General features: G+C 43.1%; 1 protein-coding gene across 1 annotated transcript in view; it reads right to left on the bottom strand.

The window, feature by feature from the left end:
* The window catches only part of NUAK1 (NUAK family kinase 1), a 65,399-nt gene that overhangs the window by 16,052 nt on the left and 30,109 nt on the right, over positions 1 to 19,238 (bottom strand). The window contains exons 3-4 of the mRNA XM_090043166.1: positions 1,566 to 1,717; positions 164 to 229 (exon numbers count right to left, since the gene is read on the bottom strand). Coding sequence (XP_089899292.1) covers positions 164 to 229; positions 1,566 to 1,717 — 218 coding nt within the window. The remainder of the gene's footprint in view (positions 1 to 163; positions 230 to 1,565; positions 1,718 to 19,238) is intronic.

Raw genomic sequence — 19,238 nt, 5'->3', positions numbered from 1 at the left:
GGCATCTCTGGGTAGTTTCCTTATGAGAGAACAAACCTGAGGATATTCTCCCAGACTGTGTGAACGTGTATACACAACCATTGAATTCTACAACCCCACCTTGGTTGAAAATTGCTACAGAACATGCAAATACATTTGGAGAAAGAAGTAGAAAGAACCCTACCTTAATGTTAAAATTGTCATCAAGAAGGATGTTTTCCAATTTGAGGTCCCTATGCACAACACCATTCTGAAACGAGAAAAACACACAGGGTGGGGGAGGGGAACATAAGGAAATATTAGACAAATTAAAGAATTGAACCATCAGGGTGGTCTTTGTATGTACATTTCAGGACTGATTTCACTGTCATAACACTCACGACCCAGTGACTAGTGACAGGAGATGTATTAGTCGCTTGCTGTGTGGTTAAGAAAAGAATGACTGGAATCTGTCCTCCCACAAAGCCTGTAAAACAGCAGGAGGATTCTTTCTGGAACTTAATTCCAACTCCTATCCTACCCCCACTGCGTGAAAGCAATATATTCTTCCCAGGCACCAGAAAACAATATTTGTCAATGACATTTGTCCTTCTAAAAGCTCCAATTCCTCCAGTATAGTCATCTAATCGAAGGAAGTTATAAACCTACAAGACTCTTGTGCCTATAACTATTAAGTGAAGAAACTAACAAGATGTGTTCTAGTCACAGTGCCTTCTCCCAAAAATTCTGAAAACTACCTATACAGAGAAGGCTCATGGAGGCTTCTGTGCTGTGCACTCAGGACTCTGCAAACAAACCTCCACTGCTTAACAGAATTCAAAGGAAGATTAAAATGCTAAAAATTCTAACAGAAGGCTGTGGTTGCTGCCTGTTGCCTCTATCCAGGTGCAACTTTTGGCTCTATGCAATCACCATCTACAAGGGAGAATCCATGAAGATAAACAGACAATTGCTTGTCTTTCATGGTTTTAATTGCCATTTGAAGGCATGCCATGATGGATAAAAACAATATCAAAGGGAAGCTGTCTGATGATCCTATTATATCTGGAAGGGTAACTTAAATGGCTGCTTACTAAGTATTCTTTCTTTCTACCTTGCTCAAAAGAGTTCCTTGTTCTAAAGTTGGACATTTATACCTCTGTTCTGCTTTTTTATTGTATATATTCTACTTTGTTCTTATCTGAAAAATATTCCCTTACACATTCTAAACTCCAATTACAATCTCTTATTCCTTTCCCCTTTAACTGGTCAATGACAATGAACTTTTAATTGTCCTCGTATGTAAAGCTAGTTGATATGCTGTTTTTAACCTTCTTTTTTTAAAAGGGGGAGGTTTCTAAAGATGAAGTTAGGAGCCTTCAATAAGTTATCTGGTGTAAATGGACAGAACTCAAAATAAAGTGTTTAGTCTCCACACACCAACAAGGGACTATTATAAAACTTATGCTTGTGATAACCTGCTATATAGCTGAAGTAATGCTCTCTTATGCATAAGCAAGTGGAAACTGCTAGCCTCATTCCTTTTTGTACATATAAAACTCACTGTAAAATCACCCAGTAGATATTACAACAACTCCTCTGCTTACCTTGTGACAGTAATGTACAGCAGAGACGATTTGCCGGAAAAAGTGTCTTGTCTCTCTCTCACTTAGTCTCCGCCTCTCACTGATGTAATCATACAGTTCACCTTTACTCGCATACTCCATGATTATCACAATTTTATCTTTATTTTCAAACACTGGATAGATAAAAGGAAACAAAAAATCGAATTGGATGGTCCATCAAATGCATTTCAAATTAGTACTGTGGAGGAAGAAGAAGAGAATATAAATGACTTGAGGTTTATGAGGGTTGTAGGTTGTAGCCGTGTTGGTCTAAGGACATAGCCACCCAAGGTTCTTTGGGTAAATCTGATCTTTTATTAGACCAACTCAAATATTTGAGTTGGTCTAATAAAAAATATCAGATTTACCTAAAGAACCTTGTCTGCCCTGAGGTTTATGACACACTAATGCCATAATGCATGGAAAGGTGTTCAATAAACAGCCAACAAGCTTGAGAAAGGCAGGCACAAGTGCATGAAGTGTCCACCTAGAGGTCATAACCCTCAGTTCACAAGAAGGAGGATCACAACTACTGTGGCTTTCTCAGTGGCTACATGGGAAGGAAATCCTTACACTCTGATCTGGGGCCATGGTATGGAAATGACAACTACACATTAGTGGTCACCCCAGGTCTGACCATGATGTTCCATAGTTGCTGGACAACCACTTTACCCTTCTGCCCATTTTGTATAGTTTATACTGCACATATTGGGAGATAGGTGCAGTATGGCCTGATGGCAGGAAGGTGCAAAAAAGAGCAGCAGCTGTGCTTCCAGAGCCACCACTGATGCTACCTCACATGCTCCTCTCACCTGGGACACTCAAATGCCTGGTTACATCCCTGCTAACAATTGTTCTTCACATTTAGCATGAAGTGGGACTATAGGAAGCTATGGATCATTTCTCTCCCTTTTTTTTTACCTATATTCCATGCAGGAGGTGTATACATCTCTGGCTTACTGCTATCAACATTCTATGTAGTATTAACTTTTACAATTAATCGTATGCACATGCACAATTTCAAAGGTCAGTGTTTGTGCTGACTGCTCAGCACCTCTGAAAATCAGGGCATTATTGTTTAGAAGGCTTCCTCTGGCAGATCTAACATGTACAAGCTCTGTTTGTGTGTATGTGTGCGTACTAGCTGCCTTAAAGATTCAGCCTTATATAAAGGCAAATGCACTTCAGTATTAGCAAATCCATTGTGACTTTAATGACTAACTCTGCACTGTGTGGGAGCATCTGCACATGCAATTAGCACATAACAGTTAACTCCCGCACAGTTCATGCCAGAGTTTATTGCTCCCGGGTGCAGCATTTACACACCCAGGAGTTCAGCCTGCCAGCCCTGGTCCAACCTTGCTCAATGTGCTGCTCTTGGGCTGGCTGGGGCAAGAGGGTACTATAGTGCAGGGCTAACCAGCAGACAGCCCCAACACTGTAGTACTCTCCTGACCCAGTGACACTTTACTGCAGAACTAATTAGTCAGCTTCACAGTAAAGTGCACATGTAGATGTACCCTGGGTAAGTGATGAGCTGCCATCCTGCACTAGGAGTTGCCAGAACAATTGTGGCTGACTCAGCTAGAAATCACCCTGAGACCCTGGGGCAAAAGAAACAATAAAGAGCTATCTTTCCTCTAAGATGGCCTGCTGCACACTCCATTTTAACCCATCCAGCTTCTCAGGTTGGTTCAGAATGGGAACACAGCAACAATTTTGGACTTATCCATTCTTCCCTGCCCTCCTCTAACTGAATGCCATTAACACTAACGTCACAAAATGCTTGTGCTCAAATGCCCAGCAACAAGGATTTTTTGTGCCATCATTGCCTTCTAATACTGGTGCACAGCCAATTGCAATGGGACCTAGAGGTAGGCTTCCACATCAAGTGTGCAGAGAATGTTCATGTTACTACATAATATGGCGTGACTGCTCCTTTAGGCCTCAAGGTACTAAGTGCCATTGACTGCCAAGGACTTTCTTGGGGGATAATGACAACTAAGCATTTAAGCTAACAAAACAAGTGGTGATTACTTTCAAATTGCTACAGCGCTTTGGCTGCTAGGTAAGATTTCTGCTTTGACTCTGAAAATCTACTGTACACACAGGAAACACTGTACCTGCCCTACATAACCATAGTTCACTCAGGAAAGTGTGGAAGCTCCTATTATTTTATGACTTAAAGGTAGCCTGCTGAGGCCAGGCCCTGCTGACACAGCTGCTCTTACAAATTAATGAGGCTGCAGGGGTTCTTCCAAACGGATGCGGGTCTTGACCAGCACAACTGGAATGGTGTTTTCTAGTATCTCTCCAGCATAACTCACTATGCTCACTAGTATTTTAAGGAACACACTTCAACTTTTGCAGTTAGATTTGTAGCTACAGCTCTCAACATGCAGGTATTTTTCAGTTGTGTTTTTTTGTCCTTTGTTCTTTTGTACCTAGTAACTAAACCCCATATGCCAAGCCTCTGCAGTTCTTTTTACCCCTGCCAAGCAGCAGCCAAATGGCTCCCATAAAACCAAAAGGAAACAGCCAAATACAAATGCCCATTTACTTGCCTGCTGGCCTTACTCTATCCTGAAGCAGAAACTCCTGCCAGTCATTACATCTTATGTGCATCCTCATTTAGAAAACATTTTGAAAAGTAGAAGAGCTGTCTCTGGATAAACTGTACTTTTGTGGGAGTTCCCAGACTGTTGTATGCATACCCCTGGGGGTATTATGCAAGACACCTCTGGGGCGTATGCAGGAGAAATTGTCTAATGGTGGATTTAATTTTAATTATAATAATTGGCATTTAAGGGGTTAAAATAAAAATATATGCTGGTAGGGGTACACAGGCAGCTGGTAAATCTGGAAGGGATACACAAGGAGAAAAACTTTTGAGAACCTCTGTATTACTGTACTCTGTCCAAGAATTACACGCTCGTGCACTCTGGAAAGAACATAATATGTGTCCTATACAAAAATGTTCTGGCTTATTACTGTTATAGCAGTAATGCACAACCCTATATTGAATCATTGAAAATGAGGGTTGGACGGGACCTCAGGAGGTCATCTAGTCCAACCCCTTGCTCAAAGCAGGACCATCCCCAACCAAACTATTCTAGCCAGGGCTTTATCAAGCCGGGCCTTAAAAACTTCCAAGGATGGAGAGTCCACCACCTATCTAGGTAACCTGTTCTAGTGCTTCACCACCCTGCTAGTAGGAAAGTTCTTCCTAATATCCAACTTAAACCTCACTTGCAGCAACTTGAGACCATTGGTCCTTGTTCTGCCATCTGTCACCACTGAGAACAGTTTAGCTCCATCCTCTCTGGAACTATCCTTCAGGTAGTTAAAGACTGCTATCAAATCCCCACTCAGTCTTCTCTTCTGCAGACTAAATAAACCCAGTTCCTTCATCCTCTCCTCAGAAATCATGTGCCCCAGCCCCCAAGCCATTTCCAATGCCCTCCGCTGGACTCTCTCCAACTTGTCCACATCCTTTCCGAAGTGGGAGGCCCAAAACCGGACACAGTACTCCAGATGTGGCTTCACCAGTGCAGAATAGAGTGGAATAATTACTTCCCTAGATATGCTGGCAAAGCTCCTACTCATGCTGCTCAGTATGCTGTTAGCCTTCTTGGCAACAAGGGCACACTGCTGACTCATATTCAGCTTACTGCCCACTCTAACCCCCAGGTCCTTTTCTGCAGAACCAGTCAGTCTCCAGGCTGTACTCGTACATGGGATTCTTCTGTCCTAAGTGCAGGACTTTGCACTTGTCCGTGTTGAACCTCATGAGATTTCTTTTGGCCCAATCTTCCGATTTGTCTAGGTCACTCTGAATCCTAGCCCTATCTTCCAGTGTATCTACTCTCTAAGCACCGAAACAGTTGCTAATCCACTGCTATGGATAGCCTGCATAGGAAGGGAACTAGTTTCTTTAAATTCAGAGAATATGTTAACGATGCATTCATTCATGATTCCTAACCAGAAATAATGTCATTTCACAAACCAGTCCAAGACACTGTACCAGGCATTACTGTATCATCCACATACAGTTAACTGGCCAAATAAGTCGCTAGTATAGATGGGCAAAGCTCCAGCTATCTCAGTGGAATTCCATTCACAGTAAGAGTGGATCTGGCTCATCTATGTGCTGCTATATGCTGAGGATTTATTAATCCCAAGGAGGCTACCACTTCTTCCAATTTAAATACTCCAGCTAATATGCTACTGGTACATATGTGCTGCTTGAGAGCTAGCAGCTCTGACAAGAAGGCAGTTTGTAACTGTACTGTGTCCAGGAGGCATGGTGTTGTCTCACTGTCTCAATTCCTAAATTGGGGGAGTGGTGAGCTTTATGTTCAGTCCTCTATGGCCAGTCAGGTCTGATAGCATGTGTGCATCTGACAAGGGTGCAGAAGCATATGGCTACCCTTCACTAGTGTTTTGGTGTAGCTTGCATCCCAACGGTTAATAGCACTGAACAGTTCCTGCGCTTAGGACGCTGTTGGCCTCAACATGAGGACGTGCATACAAAGGCGCTTGGACTCTGCTAAACCCACTGGACATCCTTCACCCTTGTAGCTTACCAGGTGACAACAAACTGCTTGAAGCCATTATATGCCATAGCATCTCTGCATTATGTAGTTGACTCTAGCAATCTTCTGATTCATTTTGTCTTCACAACTCAACCATTTGAGTTTTGTCAAATTTTCCTCTATATTCACAAGGTTATAATGCCAGGATCACATTTCTCACTGACCTGAAATTCAACATTACAGTACAAGTCTTGGTCCAGAAAACCTTCCCTACAATTATATATAAATAGATGCCGGTGGTGTTTGCTTGGACAAAGGTACATATTAAAAAGAGATCCATTTTTTGTTGCAAGAGAAAACATGCCATCCAGCAGGGCTAATAGCTGAAAAGCTAAATTTAAGAAATATTAAATCACTACACTGAAGTTTTGTCTTTTAGAGGGGAAAAAAGCACTAGCATCAAACAGTGTGTCAGCATATCAGTAACTGGCAACCAGGACATGTCTTCTCAAGGGGGCACTGATACATGGTATTTATCTCACTGAAAGGAGATTTATCATAGGGAAATGATCCTTTGTTTTAGATTGCCATAAGAGCAGCTATCTCAGCACAGTAATAACTGAAAAAGCACAAAATGATCAGTAGCTGAGGAGAAGGGACCTTCAAGCACAGATTTCTTAATACATAGCTCTTTCCACGCCACCTTGGGTAACCCTGCACAGATGCCAGGATCCCTACCCTCTATAGCCTCCCTTTTCTCCTACCATCTTTAGTCAACCTCTGCACACAGATTGAAGATTTCGGTTCTGTAACTTATACATAATGATTAGTACTAATTTTACAACCACCACTATTATAGCTCACACCTTGACAAGGGTTTTCCTAAATATTATAACGAAGCATACTGCAGGCATTATTTAAGGCCTGCTGCCATCTTCTTTTACCTTATCACATCAAGATACCAGTTCCTGTACAGTGTAATGAAAACAAAACACACCAACCCAGCATTAAATCCCAGAACACATGAGCTGTGTATCTAATAAACAGATCTGTACACTGGTTATTCAGGATGAGAAAGGAGATGTATAGACTGTGGAAAGGGTATAGCCAAAAGGAAAGAACTAAATGAACAGAGTATAGAAGGGGAGTTGTATGACTTAACTATTCCCTTGCCTTTCATGGTTTGCACTGGTGGGATATGCAACCTGAACCCAACTTAAGCAGTTCTCCATAAAATATTAATTGAATGCAGTGTTTTTAAAGAAAAATTTATACATTTATTTTCACGTATTTTCAGCATAATACATCACAGCATATATATAATGTATAAAATGTGTGTAGTACACTACTAAAAAGATATGCCTTGTGAAAATACTATGATCAAGAGTTAGGGGAAGGGAGAAGGACACTAAAGCCCTTGTTAAACAGTAATTTTAGGTACGGTAATCCTGGAGCTCATAACCCCTGGATTTCCCATACATTAACACCTGAAACTAGTTTTAAGCACACTTTAAGCAGCTTAAACTTATGCCAATCCAGGCCAGGTTTATCTTGAATCAGTGTTACCCAGCTCATGTTCCATCAATGTGGCTAACAACAGACAGTCAAAAAAAGCCTGAGGCTGAATCAGTTTAGTCTTGGCAAGTGAGTTTAAGCTGAACAGATTGAACCAATAAGCAAGTGAACAAATATTTACTTTTGATTTTGGAAATGCAGCCTCGTTCCTGCAGTAGCCCGAGCCAGAAGCCAGGATGCGCTACAGTATGCCTCCCTGGAAACCTGGAGCAGTTAGCTTGGGTGAAGGCTAGCCGACCCACCCTGCAAGGGGGGGTTGGCAGGGGAGGTGCAAAGCATCCTGGGATGTTGGGGGACTGTGAGTTAACTTGAATCTGGAGGGGATCTGGGACAGTAGTTCAATAAACTGATTTAGCCTAAATCAGTTGAGTCTGATACTACATCCATCCAGGTTTATCTTAAACCAGTTCTGGCCATTTCAAAAGTGATTTATGTTCACTGAACTTCTGTTGTGTTACAGATTTGAACTGGTTTCCAATCACTTATACCAGTTTATGTGTAATTTCTGTCCCTAGTCCCTGTGGCTGCTCCCCACAGATGAGACACCTATGTTGCAGTCCTCCAGCACCTCAGGATGCAGTGTTCCCTCCCCCACTCTCCTGTTCTGTGTAGACCAACTATCCACCCCCTGAACTCTACTGCCCATGGGGAGGTTCTGGCACCAAGCCAGCTCCCCTACTCCCAAGGATGCAACCTTCTCACCCTCAGGGGTGCAACCACGTGCAAAAAGTCTGCAGAGCACATGCCAGCTAGTCAAGTCACAGATGGGTCCAGAAGTGGGGTCTAGGGAAGGTGTGGGGAGAACAAGTTAGGGGCTGGATCAGGTCCCCATGAACTGGGGCTGCCTTCCCAGGGGCAGTAGCTCCCCCAAAAGCACCTTCCCTCACTGCTCCCACCTCCCAGCCACCCTGGGAAGCACAACCAGCATCCCCTGCACCCCAATCCCAAAGCCTAATTTATTAAAACATGCAACTTTCTGTAATTTATGTCCTCTATTTCTTTTTAAATTCTTTTTTTAACTTTTTATTTTATCTTTCAGTGCTTACCATTCCTTACTTCCTCCAGGAAAGCTCCATTATCTGCTAATGATGGGGAGGCCAGGCTGCCCTGAACTGCTCCTGAGCTGATGAGAAGGGCCATGGAAAGGTTATTTATGCAGAACAGGTATGGAACTGTTTTGAGGAAAATTCTGCAAGTGGTGCAAAAGCAATAAAAGGAGGCTTGTCAATGAATGGACTGTTGTCAATAAGAAATCTAGAGAGAAGATTTGTTTAGGGACAAATAAAGGGTCCCTATGCTAGAGGAGAAAGAAATGGAGGAAACACATTGTCTGAAGTGGTTTTTCATTCTTCTCTTAGATTTACTGATAGTGGCCACATTTCCATGAGACTCTGACTGTGCAGTCATTACTGTGAATTCATTTAGTACTTGTATAAAGAAGTACTACATAACTGTGCAGTAACCAGAGTTACTGTATACAGTAGCGCCAAGGAATGGCTTTTTTGTGATGATGACTGCACAGTAGCTTGTGACTACTGCGCAGCAGCATCACATCATGCTTTCTGCCACACAGTGCTACTGAGCAGTAGGCATGGGCTACTGTGCTGTCAGTGTCTCGTGTAGACATGGCCAGTGTTTATTTAGTTCCCTCCTCTTGGAGCCTGAAAAGGCTGCAGTAAGGTTCCACATGGTAAATGTAGGAGTGCTGTAAGAATGTATAAGAAGTTTTGGGGGATAGCGGGGAGAGTGCCACGGTAATAAACCATGATGTTGGGGTGTCCTGATATTGTATCAGGAAGTTGGGGAAAAGGGGAAGGCTGTCAAAGTGCATCAAAGGTAGAAAAGGAGTACCACAACAATGTATCAGGAAGTAAGAAATATTTTCAACCTAGGTTATAAATCTCTTTCAGTCTTCCTTCCATCCCAAGGATTCTTTCAATGAAGGAAGAGCTGGATTCTGTGCAACCAGTGAAAGGTGCCTATGTTCAGATATTCAGCTGAGCATTTGTTACAGCAGGTCCAGGGAGGTGATCCTCCCCCTCTATGCGGCACTGGTCAGGCCGCAGCTGGAGTACTGTGTCCAGTTCTGGGCGCCACACTTCAAGAGGGACGTGGACAATATGGAAAGAGTTCAGAGGAGGGCCACTCGTATAATCAGGGGTCAGCAGGGCAGGCCTTATGAGGAGAGGCTACGGGACCTGAACCTGTTTAGCCTTCACAAGAGAAGGTTAAGGGGGGACCTTGTGGCCTGCTACAAACTGGTCAGGGGGGATCAGCAGGTATTGGGGGAGTTCCTGTTCCCCCGTGCGCTGCCAGGAGTGACCAGGAATAACGGTCACAAACTGGCGGAGGGTAAGTTTAGATTAGATATTAGGAGGCGCTACTTCACAGTCAGGGCGGCTAGGGCCTGGAACCAGCTTCCAGGGGAAGTGGTGCAGGCTCCTAGCCTGGGGATTTTTAAAAGGAAGTTAGATGAGCACCTTGCCGGGGTCATCTGACCCCGGTGCTCTTTCCTGCTAAGGCAGGGGGTTGGACTAGATGATCTACCTAGGTCCCTTCCGACTCTAGCTACTATGAAACTATGAAACTATGAATATTTGTTTTAAAAAAATGAAAACCCCATGTTTCTGAACAGGTATTGAAATCAAAACCTTTGGCTAGGAGATGGTTGAAGAATACAAAAGTAGAAGTAGAAAAAAACGTAAGTTTTTATGACCAAAGACACACCTGAACTGATGTACATTTTGTAATATCAACAATTAGGCTACATCAGTCTGTTCCATTGTAGTAATAATTCTGAACACAGCCTCTGTTTAGAGCTTTACATTTCCCAGATAGCACCATTACTGCAAAGACCTCTCTCTATTCATTTCCCAGTATTTCTGTTCTATTTCTATTCTCCCCTCTACAAACACAAGAGTTATGGATCCAGAGAGACTCCACAGACCAAATGCTGCCATTGATTGAACCATTCACCATCCATCCATACCAAAAGATGGGAGATACACAAGGGCATCGCCAAATGAAATTTAGTCATAAATGTTTCAACCACATATGAACATGCCCTTGCAAGCACCAATCTAAGCATATTTTGGACATCTTTTTTTTAATTATGACAGTTTGTTGAACTTAGTTCACATCTAATTTAAGAAAAAATACCCTCATACCTTTATAACTGAGTTTTATAAGATGCCAAAGTCAGGCTGGGGGGGGGGGGAGGGGGAGGTGCGCGCGCGCACACGTCCATCCATCCGTCCAGGTTTTCTGGGTTTTATTCTTCTTTCTTTAAAGCACTACCTCCTTGTAGGCCAATTTCTTTTGGTTTACATGTAACCCTGGGGTAAGAATTTTAGTTTGTTGGTTTAAGAGGGGAAGCCAATCTCTGCGCATTGGAACCATTTGAATTCTCCTCATGCCTTTGCTCTCTATCAGAGCAATCTCCTAAATTAGTTCCAGTATGTTGACATTCCTTCCATCTGGTGTCTTTCCATTCAGTGGTATTTTTATTACTCTCCTAACAGCCGCAGACAGAAGTACCTTTTTCACTGCTACAAAATGGTCTTTTATTAAAGGTCAGCCAGATCAAAAGAAAAAAAAAGTTTGTCTTTTAATTTTAGGGATGCAGGCTGGAATAATCTTTTCATTCAAAAATATTGTGCAAAGCCCAATTAACATACTCATATAATAAAAGTTAAATTATTCCTTAAAAAGACACTGGAATGAGAAATAGTTTCCACCTAAGAAATACATTCAAATGTATGTTATGTGTTCATAATAATTTGCAACAAATCTAGTAGTTATTTGGCTTATAAACCCCCAAACAGCATTTTGAAAATGTTATTTACTACTTTATTGCTATTTTAAGTTGTTTAAATAAAGCATGTCGTAGGCATGAAAAACATCTATTAGCCCTCCTCTTTCAGTATCCCATTCAAGAAAGCCTTTATGCTTAACTCTAAGCACATGCTTAATTACCATTGAAGTCAATGGAATTTAAAGCATTCATCTTAAAGGTAAGCATGTGCTACATGACCTTCCTGAATCACAGCCTTATACAGTGGAATTGCAAATAATTCCTTTTTAAGTTAAAGGAATGTAGTTAAGATCCTGTACTAATCGGTTTAGATCAGTCTGTGGTTAGAAATTAATCCCCACTGAGTAGATTAAATCAACATTAGAACCATCACCTTTGACAATTTTGTTTTCTTTCTGTGCACATCTGAGGAAACATAGAATTTGATAGTATGCCATCCATTTAGAAGCCAAGCAAAATGTAAAGATCACTAATTCAGCTTTTACACTTCACATTTCTGATCCACTATCTCTAATTTTTGCCTAGGAATGCAGGGGTTGATTACTTTTTTAAAATTATGATTGTAACCTCTTATAGAACCTCAGACAAACATCTATCAGGCAGGCGGGGAAGCCTGGTTAACTGAAATACAAGACAAATTTCAGTGCTGTTTGAGACAATATTAGAATGTGATTTGAAATTGCTAGTGTCCTCAGGAACATAGGTTCATGTCCTAAGGAATGCTTTAGAAGTCTTACATCATACTGAATGAAAGGAAATTCAAAAAGGTGCGGTATGATAACCTATGAGCTAAGTTCATTTATACTTGTTTGATTATTAATTGCTAGACTGTAGAAAAATCACTTTATATTCTTGGATGTTATCAAATGAAAAATAATGGAAAGAATCCATTTAAAGGTCCAAAGGCTACATAACTAAAGGAAGCTCATTAGAAATGTCACTAAATTCTGTCACAACTCAAATACTATCTCTTGGATAAATTTAAAAAAATATTCCAGCTTTCTAATTTCTGGTGTTCTCCTTGAAAGCTCAGTTCTACCTATGCTTCATATACAGGACTTTTATTATATTCAGAGTGTGTTCTGTACACCCAGGCTAGGGACAGACATTCAAAAAGCCTGAGCCTGAACTGATTCAATCTTTCCAGGTTAGTCTAACCTGGCTAGGCTGAACTGGTTTGTATGTGAACAGACATTCTCTCTGGACTGAAGAAATGCAGGCACATGCCTGCAGTGGCTCAGGCTAGAAGGCTGGGGGTGCCAGAGCAGCCCTCCCTTCCCTTTTACAGTACTCAGCTGAGGGGGGCGTGGCCAGGCCCTGGCAGAACCTCTGATTAGGGAAGTCTGCCTGCACCATCCCAGGCTTTCCCTTGCTGGCTGCTCAAGGGGAAGGAGTGTTGCCAGACCCCAGACCCCTGCTAGTACTATGAGGCAAGGGCGCCATGGTGTTCAGTGCATGCATCTATTGATGATATAGAGCTTTTCAATCTCCCTCCCTGCTTCTTTATACTTTCTGCAGCAAACTGACAGGCAAGCAAGCCAGCAGGAAGCTTCCAGATAACAGCATTTATCACCTCATCAGCAAAACAATAGCTTCTCTATTAGTTCAAACACTTCTTAAACAGCTTACCAGATGATTTGCTGACTACCTCCAAAATACCCTGGTCACTGTTCTGTCTGCCTGTCCCAGTGTAATTGGAGACACACACAGACACCTCTTCGTATTAGCTAGCATACTACATGCCCAGGGTCCATGGTCTACGCTGTGGGAGATGGGAGAGAGGAAGGGGAGGATTCCTGCATGGGGACTCTGATTTAACTTAAACCAGGAAGGGGTCTGGGACAGACATAGCACGAACTGGTTTGACCCAAATCTGTTAAGTCTGATACTATGTTCAACTAGGTTTATCTCAAACTGGTTTCAGCCATTTTGAAACTGGTTTATGTGCACCGAACATCTGTTCTGTTACAGGTTTAAACCAGTCTCTGATCACTTAAACCGGTTTAGGTGTAATGTCTGTCCCTAGCCCCAGGGCCCAGTAACCTAAGGTTTGTTTTCATCATTACTGAAAAACACTGGGTGGAACTGATGGAGTTCGCAGGTCCTACACCTAGGTAGAAGCTAATGAGACTGCTGCTTCTAGCCACACTCCTATCCACCTGCAGAAATCTCTAGTTTGAGCTGAATGGTGCTCTGTCTCACTAACTGGCCTGCCTCAGGGTGCACATGGAAGCACAAGTGCTCCTAGCAAGAGGCAATAGTGCAGTGAGGATACAGCTGAGAGCACATTAGTGTGTACTCTGATAAACTGTATAGTCTGAGTTTTGCTTACTTTTCATATTCACGATCCATTAAGAATCTTTTTCCAACTAAATAAGTGCAACTACAAGGTCTTCAGGAAGTGTCTTTTTTAAGATAAAAGCAAATTTAGTGCTATGCTGTTGGAAGGTGATCAATCCTGCAGAATTCTAAGCTGCCTGGCCAAAGCATTTAAGCACATGCCTTTTTATGGATGTGCGTAACCATGTCATTCATTTCAGTGATATTGGATCAAGCACATATTATTAGTGTCCACCCATTCTCCAGCTTAAATCTTTGTTGAAACATTCACAACAAACCTGTTCGCAAATAATTTCACTGGCATCTCTGTTTGACTATAATGCAGCAGGAACACTACTTGCAGCACTGAAACTCTTACAGAACGTTCTGCCTCACAAAGGAGAAACCCAAGGGCCTGGTTCTCTATATATATAAAACTTAACTCAGATGAATAGTTCTACACTTGTGTAAGCATTTGCTGGATTGGGCTCCAAACCCTCCTTACATTTTAACTCGTATAAAGTATTGCCAGATGGCATGTTTTGTGGGTTTTTTTCTTTTTTTGCAGGAAGGCTACCCCTGGAATTCCATGTTTGCTCTCAAAAGGCTTTAACTATCAAATCCTGAGGTTTTCGGGGGGGGAGGGACGACGACACTGCTTTCTGAGTTAAAATTTATGCCCTGAAATCAGAACACTTTTGGCAAAGCTGGTTTCATCTATTCTGTCCCTTTCAAGGAGTTTAAAGTCACTAGAAAGAGCATTTCCCTTCCAGCTGCACTCTCAGGATTGCCAATTACCTTCCTGCTGAGAAGATGGAATTTCTTCTGACTCAGAACTAGGGGTTTACCTCTTGCAGCTAGTGGGAAAGATAAATTCTTTCTGATTAGGTTACAAAAAATATCACCAAACTAGAAAGCCTGTATAAAAACATTTGAATTTCCTTAGAATCAAAAACCGGTGGCTTCTGTTTACATCGAGTTGACAAATTCAGAGGTTAATCACCTTTTCCCAGCCAGGTCAAAAGGATATATAAACATGGATGCCATTTAAGGAAATCACATGTTTGTAAGTACAATGTAAAGACCCATCAGCAATCTTCCACAGAGAGGGAGAAAGCAGCAGGCATTTTAAGCAGACGCCATGCAGCCCTATACATAGAACTGCGGATGTTAGGGGAGCAGGGTGGCTGTGCTGACCTACTCATCCTTGAATGACCGTAGCAGAAAAATACATACACGTGCACATGCGCATGTGCGGGCAGCTGGATTAACTCTTAGTGAGCCCTAGGCAAACAAATTATGCACCTAGTCGCTTTGCATAGGGAAACAGCAGCAACAGTCACCGCCACAGCCTGGAGCTGCAGCTTGCAGCCCTGGAAGGGAAAAGGAGCTGAGCAGCACTGCAGCAGTGCAGCAGCAGCACTGCTATAGCAAAATAAGCACAACTGGGCCCCTTCTTCACTTAGAGCCCTAGGCATATGCCCATTTTGCCTATGTGTCAACCTGGCTCTGCATGTGCATGCACGTATACACACATACACACACGTGCGCATATGCACGCCATATTTTCTCACATACAGTGCACTGTTTTTTCCCCAAAGCCAGCTGCTGCTAATTGGAGTGCTTATTTTATGTGAGAACTGTGGTAATAGGAGTTCTGCTTAGAGGGGAAAAGGGAAAAAAGTCTGTGATACATGGAACAGAATAAACTCCCTAGCTGTTCCTATGCAATTACTTCCTATAAGGAAAGATCATTTTTCCTTCATTCTACCTTACAAAAATAAGGTGTCTTTTATTCTGGGGCACATTGTATGTGAGAGAGTGTTTGTGTGCATGTGTGTGTGTGTGTGTGTGTGTGTGTGTGTGTGAGAGAGAGAGAATAAAATGAATAAATAAGCAAAGAATGAAGAATACCATTACTGTACCTCACTTCATGAATCACTGGAATGTAAACCCTGCTTCAGCAAGGACCTGCAGACCTTAATCATGGAAGTAATCCACTTAATTGGAACTGCTTCTGAGTGAGGCATGTGCTTAAATACCTGGCTGGACTGTGCCTCAAGGCTAAGTACAGACATTCAAAAAGCTCAAGTCTGAATTGATTCAATCTTTGCAAGTTAGTCTAACCTGCGTAGACTGAACTAACAAGCAAATGAATAGACATTCACTTTTGCTTCAGGAAATGCAGGCGCATGTCTGCAGTGGCTCAGGCTAGAAGCTAGAGGGCCTAGAGCAAGCCCTCCCTTGGCTGCTGAGTATGACTGGGGAGGGGTTTAAAGTCCCACCCCTGGCCTGCAGGGACCCCTCTGCCTCCTCTCTCCCACCAGCATGGGACCCCAGCCAGGGTCTGTTCAGCTTTTTCCCCCTGCTCATGGCTCAGCAAAGCCTGGGTCCCGCACCTGGCCCAGCTTGACCTCCAGGATCATGCTGCCCAGCTTCTTGGTGCTCTTTCACAACTCCAGGAGCTGTTGGTGAGAGCCTGCACCATGTGTCCCACTGCAGGGGCCAAGGCTAGGGCTGGCCTGGGTGTTGCTCTGCAGCAGGTAGAAGGGGCTTCTGGGCAGAAGCTGCTCCCCCAGCTGCACGCTCAGCTCAGCTCTGCATTGGGCTAGCACAGACACACACTCAAGCCCCTTCCTTCCCTGCCCTTCCCACCCCCCAGCCTGGGCCCTTTGCTCAGCAGGGCTCACATCCAGGATGGAGCCACCACCACCACGATCCCTCTGTGCTCTGCTCTGTGCATGTCCACACCTGGCCTTGGGACTGGTTTTCCTCCCCTCCCTCCCCTAATCTGGCCTTTGCTCCTGGGCTGCTCCAAGTGAAACTCCCCGCCCTGGCGCTAGGAAGGTGCAGCAGAATTGCCCCCAGGCTGGGAGGAGGGCTTTGGGGGTCCTGGGCTGTGCTGAACTGCAAACAGCTGAGGTCCTATGCTGATGGGAGAGGGAAGGCAGGGGGGTTTAATCCCTCTCTGCCTGAGCCTGCTGTCTCACACCCCCGTGAGAAAAGTCTGGCAAAGGCTGCTGTGCCCCTGCCAGACAGACTAGGCTGTGTCCCCACCTGGGTTTCTCATCCCCACAACCTTGTTAACCAGCCTTCACTGCTCTGGCTAGAGAACGGAGGGGTGGGCCCACCGCTCCAGCAGAAGCACAGCCCAGTCCAGAGCTGCAAAGTATTCTGGGATGCTGGGGGACTGTGATTTAACTTGAACCAGAAAGGGGTCTGGGACAGAAGGTCCATAAACCACTTTTACCTAAATCAGTTAAGTCTGATACTACTTTCAACCACATTTATCTTAAATTAGTTTCAGCCATTTTGAAACTGATTTATGTGCACTAAACTTCTGTTCTGTTACAGGTTCAAACCAGCTTCTGATCACTTAAACCAGTTTATGCGTAACTTCTGTCCCTAGCACAAGTACTTGTGGATTATGTCATTATTCCTCTGACACATTTCCCCAGGTGGACCTTGCATTTCAGTGCTCACACTACAGCAATGGTTTTAAAAGAAAATATTTATTCTGGCTTCCTGGAAAGATGTGATGCTATATTTCTGCTCCCTGTGTCTTCCTGCTGGTGTTATGATGGACTAAAGTTGCAATGTCAATCCAAATTCCCACCATACATCTTTTCAGGAGATGAATTAAATACAGGAGGACATGACAGACTGCTCTAGTTTATAAATAATTATTTTGTTTTAATAACAGAGTAGCTATTTCCTATGGGACTGTTTTAAAAGGAAACAAACAGTAGTACAAGGAAAATGCCCTGGAAACCCTCTAAAGATCAGAAGAAAGCTGACTTTGAGCTAGCTGTAGATATGCATCACTTTTGGCTGATGAGTCACCACAGAATAACAGCCAAGGATCTTACTGAGGGGAACAGTCACTTGACATATACGGTTTTACTAGGAGGGAGGGAGAGGGTAAAACTGCTGTAGTGCAAACTTACGCTGGCTTAGCTGTGGGAAGGCCTCTTCTCAAAGAAGTTGAGGGGTAAAGGTTATGCGGGAAGGTCTTGCTATTAGAGGGTTTTGTTCTCTCTCTCTTTTTTCTTTCTCCTTTTAAGTGTACAATGTTTTAACTCAGTAGCATTATTTAAAGCAGGCTGGGAGACAGAATTCAGCATCTTCTTGGTCAAAGCATTGTAGCGTGCTTAATTTTTTTAGTTCCAGTACACATTAGGAATAACTTTTGTTCCATTTGCAACCCACATGCTGACACAGCACCCCTCCCCTTTTCTGTTCCCAGATGCTGTTGCAAATTTAGTCAATAAAAAGACAGATATTCATCTCCTTTCAAGTAAAAGAACATGCTTTTGAATAACTCAATATGTGATACTTAACATTATTCCAAGCCAGACCTTGTTTTAATCAGTCATACTGACTCTCAGAATGGCATTTGCCATATACGTATCATCACCTAAAATACTGTGTGCATATGTAAATATTAAAGGGTCAAATGCAGGCTGTCCCCCCTACAGATGAGCATGTGAAAAAAAAGGTGAATAAACAGGGCAAAGTTGTTGTGCCCAGCTCCCTCAAATTCTCTGGGGATCATACTCTACAGGTCCTCTGTCTGGTTCTTTTTCTAGTCAAGGTTTGTGTGCAGGATGCATGACCTGTGACTTTTAGCACATACACTACCTGAAGTACTCAGCTCTGGTCAGGATGTGAAAGCCTACCAGAGGAAGGAGGAACAGAAGAGGATTTCACGGCTGCTCCAACTCAGCTCAACGTGCTGCAGAGGAACTTGCTGCCAGCAAGCAGCCCCCACACTATAGCACTCTTGTGTCCCAGCCAACCCTGTCAGAGTCTACATGTGCATTGCTGCGCACTAAAGAACTGTGTCACAGAAGAGTACTTTTGTTTACAAGTACTAACTTCAGGCAGAGTTAATTAGTTTCCTGGTCTAATACAGCCACACATGTAGATGTTAAAACTTTACTGCAGAGCTAATAGTTAGCTCCACAGTAAATGCCTTGTGTAGATGTGTGCCCACTGACATGTAATAGAGGGGAAATAATTACGTTGCTGGCAGGAGGAAAGGATTGGACTGGGATACTGGAGTAACAAGCCAGTGACTAGATTAGAGTAAATGATGCAGAGACTAGAGTACTATATGGGCCAACAAACAGGGGCTTTGATTCAAGGGACAAAGATGCTATGGGGCAAGAGGAGAAACTCAGAAAGAGGACTTGTTACGCAAAGAAGGAACTAGGGCTCAACTAGACAAGACTATTCAGTTTGGGTTCTAGGGAGTTAGCTCAGCAAATTGTGTAAAAAATGGTTTGGGATTTACTGTGTTTTTGCTGAGAGGGGACCATGAACTTGTGTCGGGGAGAATTTTTTAATTTTTTGGTGGGAACAGGGAGATGGGATGGTATATTAGCAACCTTTCCCTTCTCACTCCCTCTC

The sequence above is a fragment of the Crocodylus siamensis genome, chromosome 4 (genome assembly GCF_052110815.1).
Source record: "Crocodylus siamensis isolate JL-2025a chromosome 4, ASM5211081v1, whole genome shotgun sequence".
Classification (NCBI taxonomy): domain Eukaryota; kingdom Metazoa; phylum Chordata; order Crocodylia; family Crocodylidae; genus Crocodylus; species Crocodylus siamensis.
This window is presented reverse-complemented; position numbering and strand designations above follow the sequence as displayed.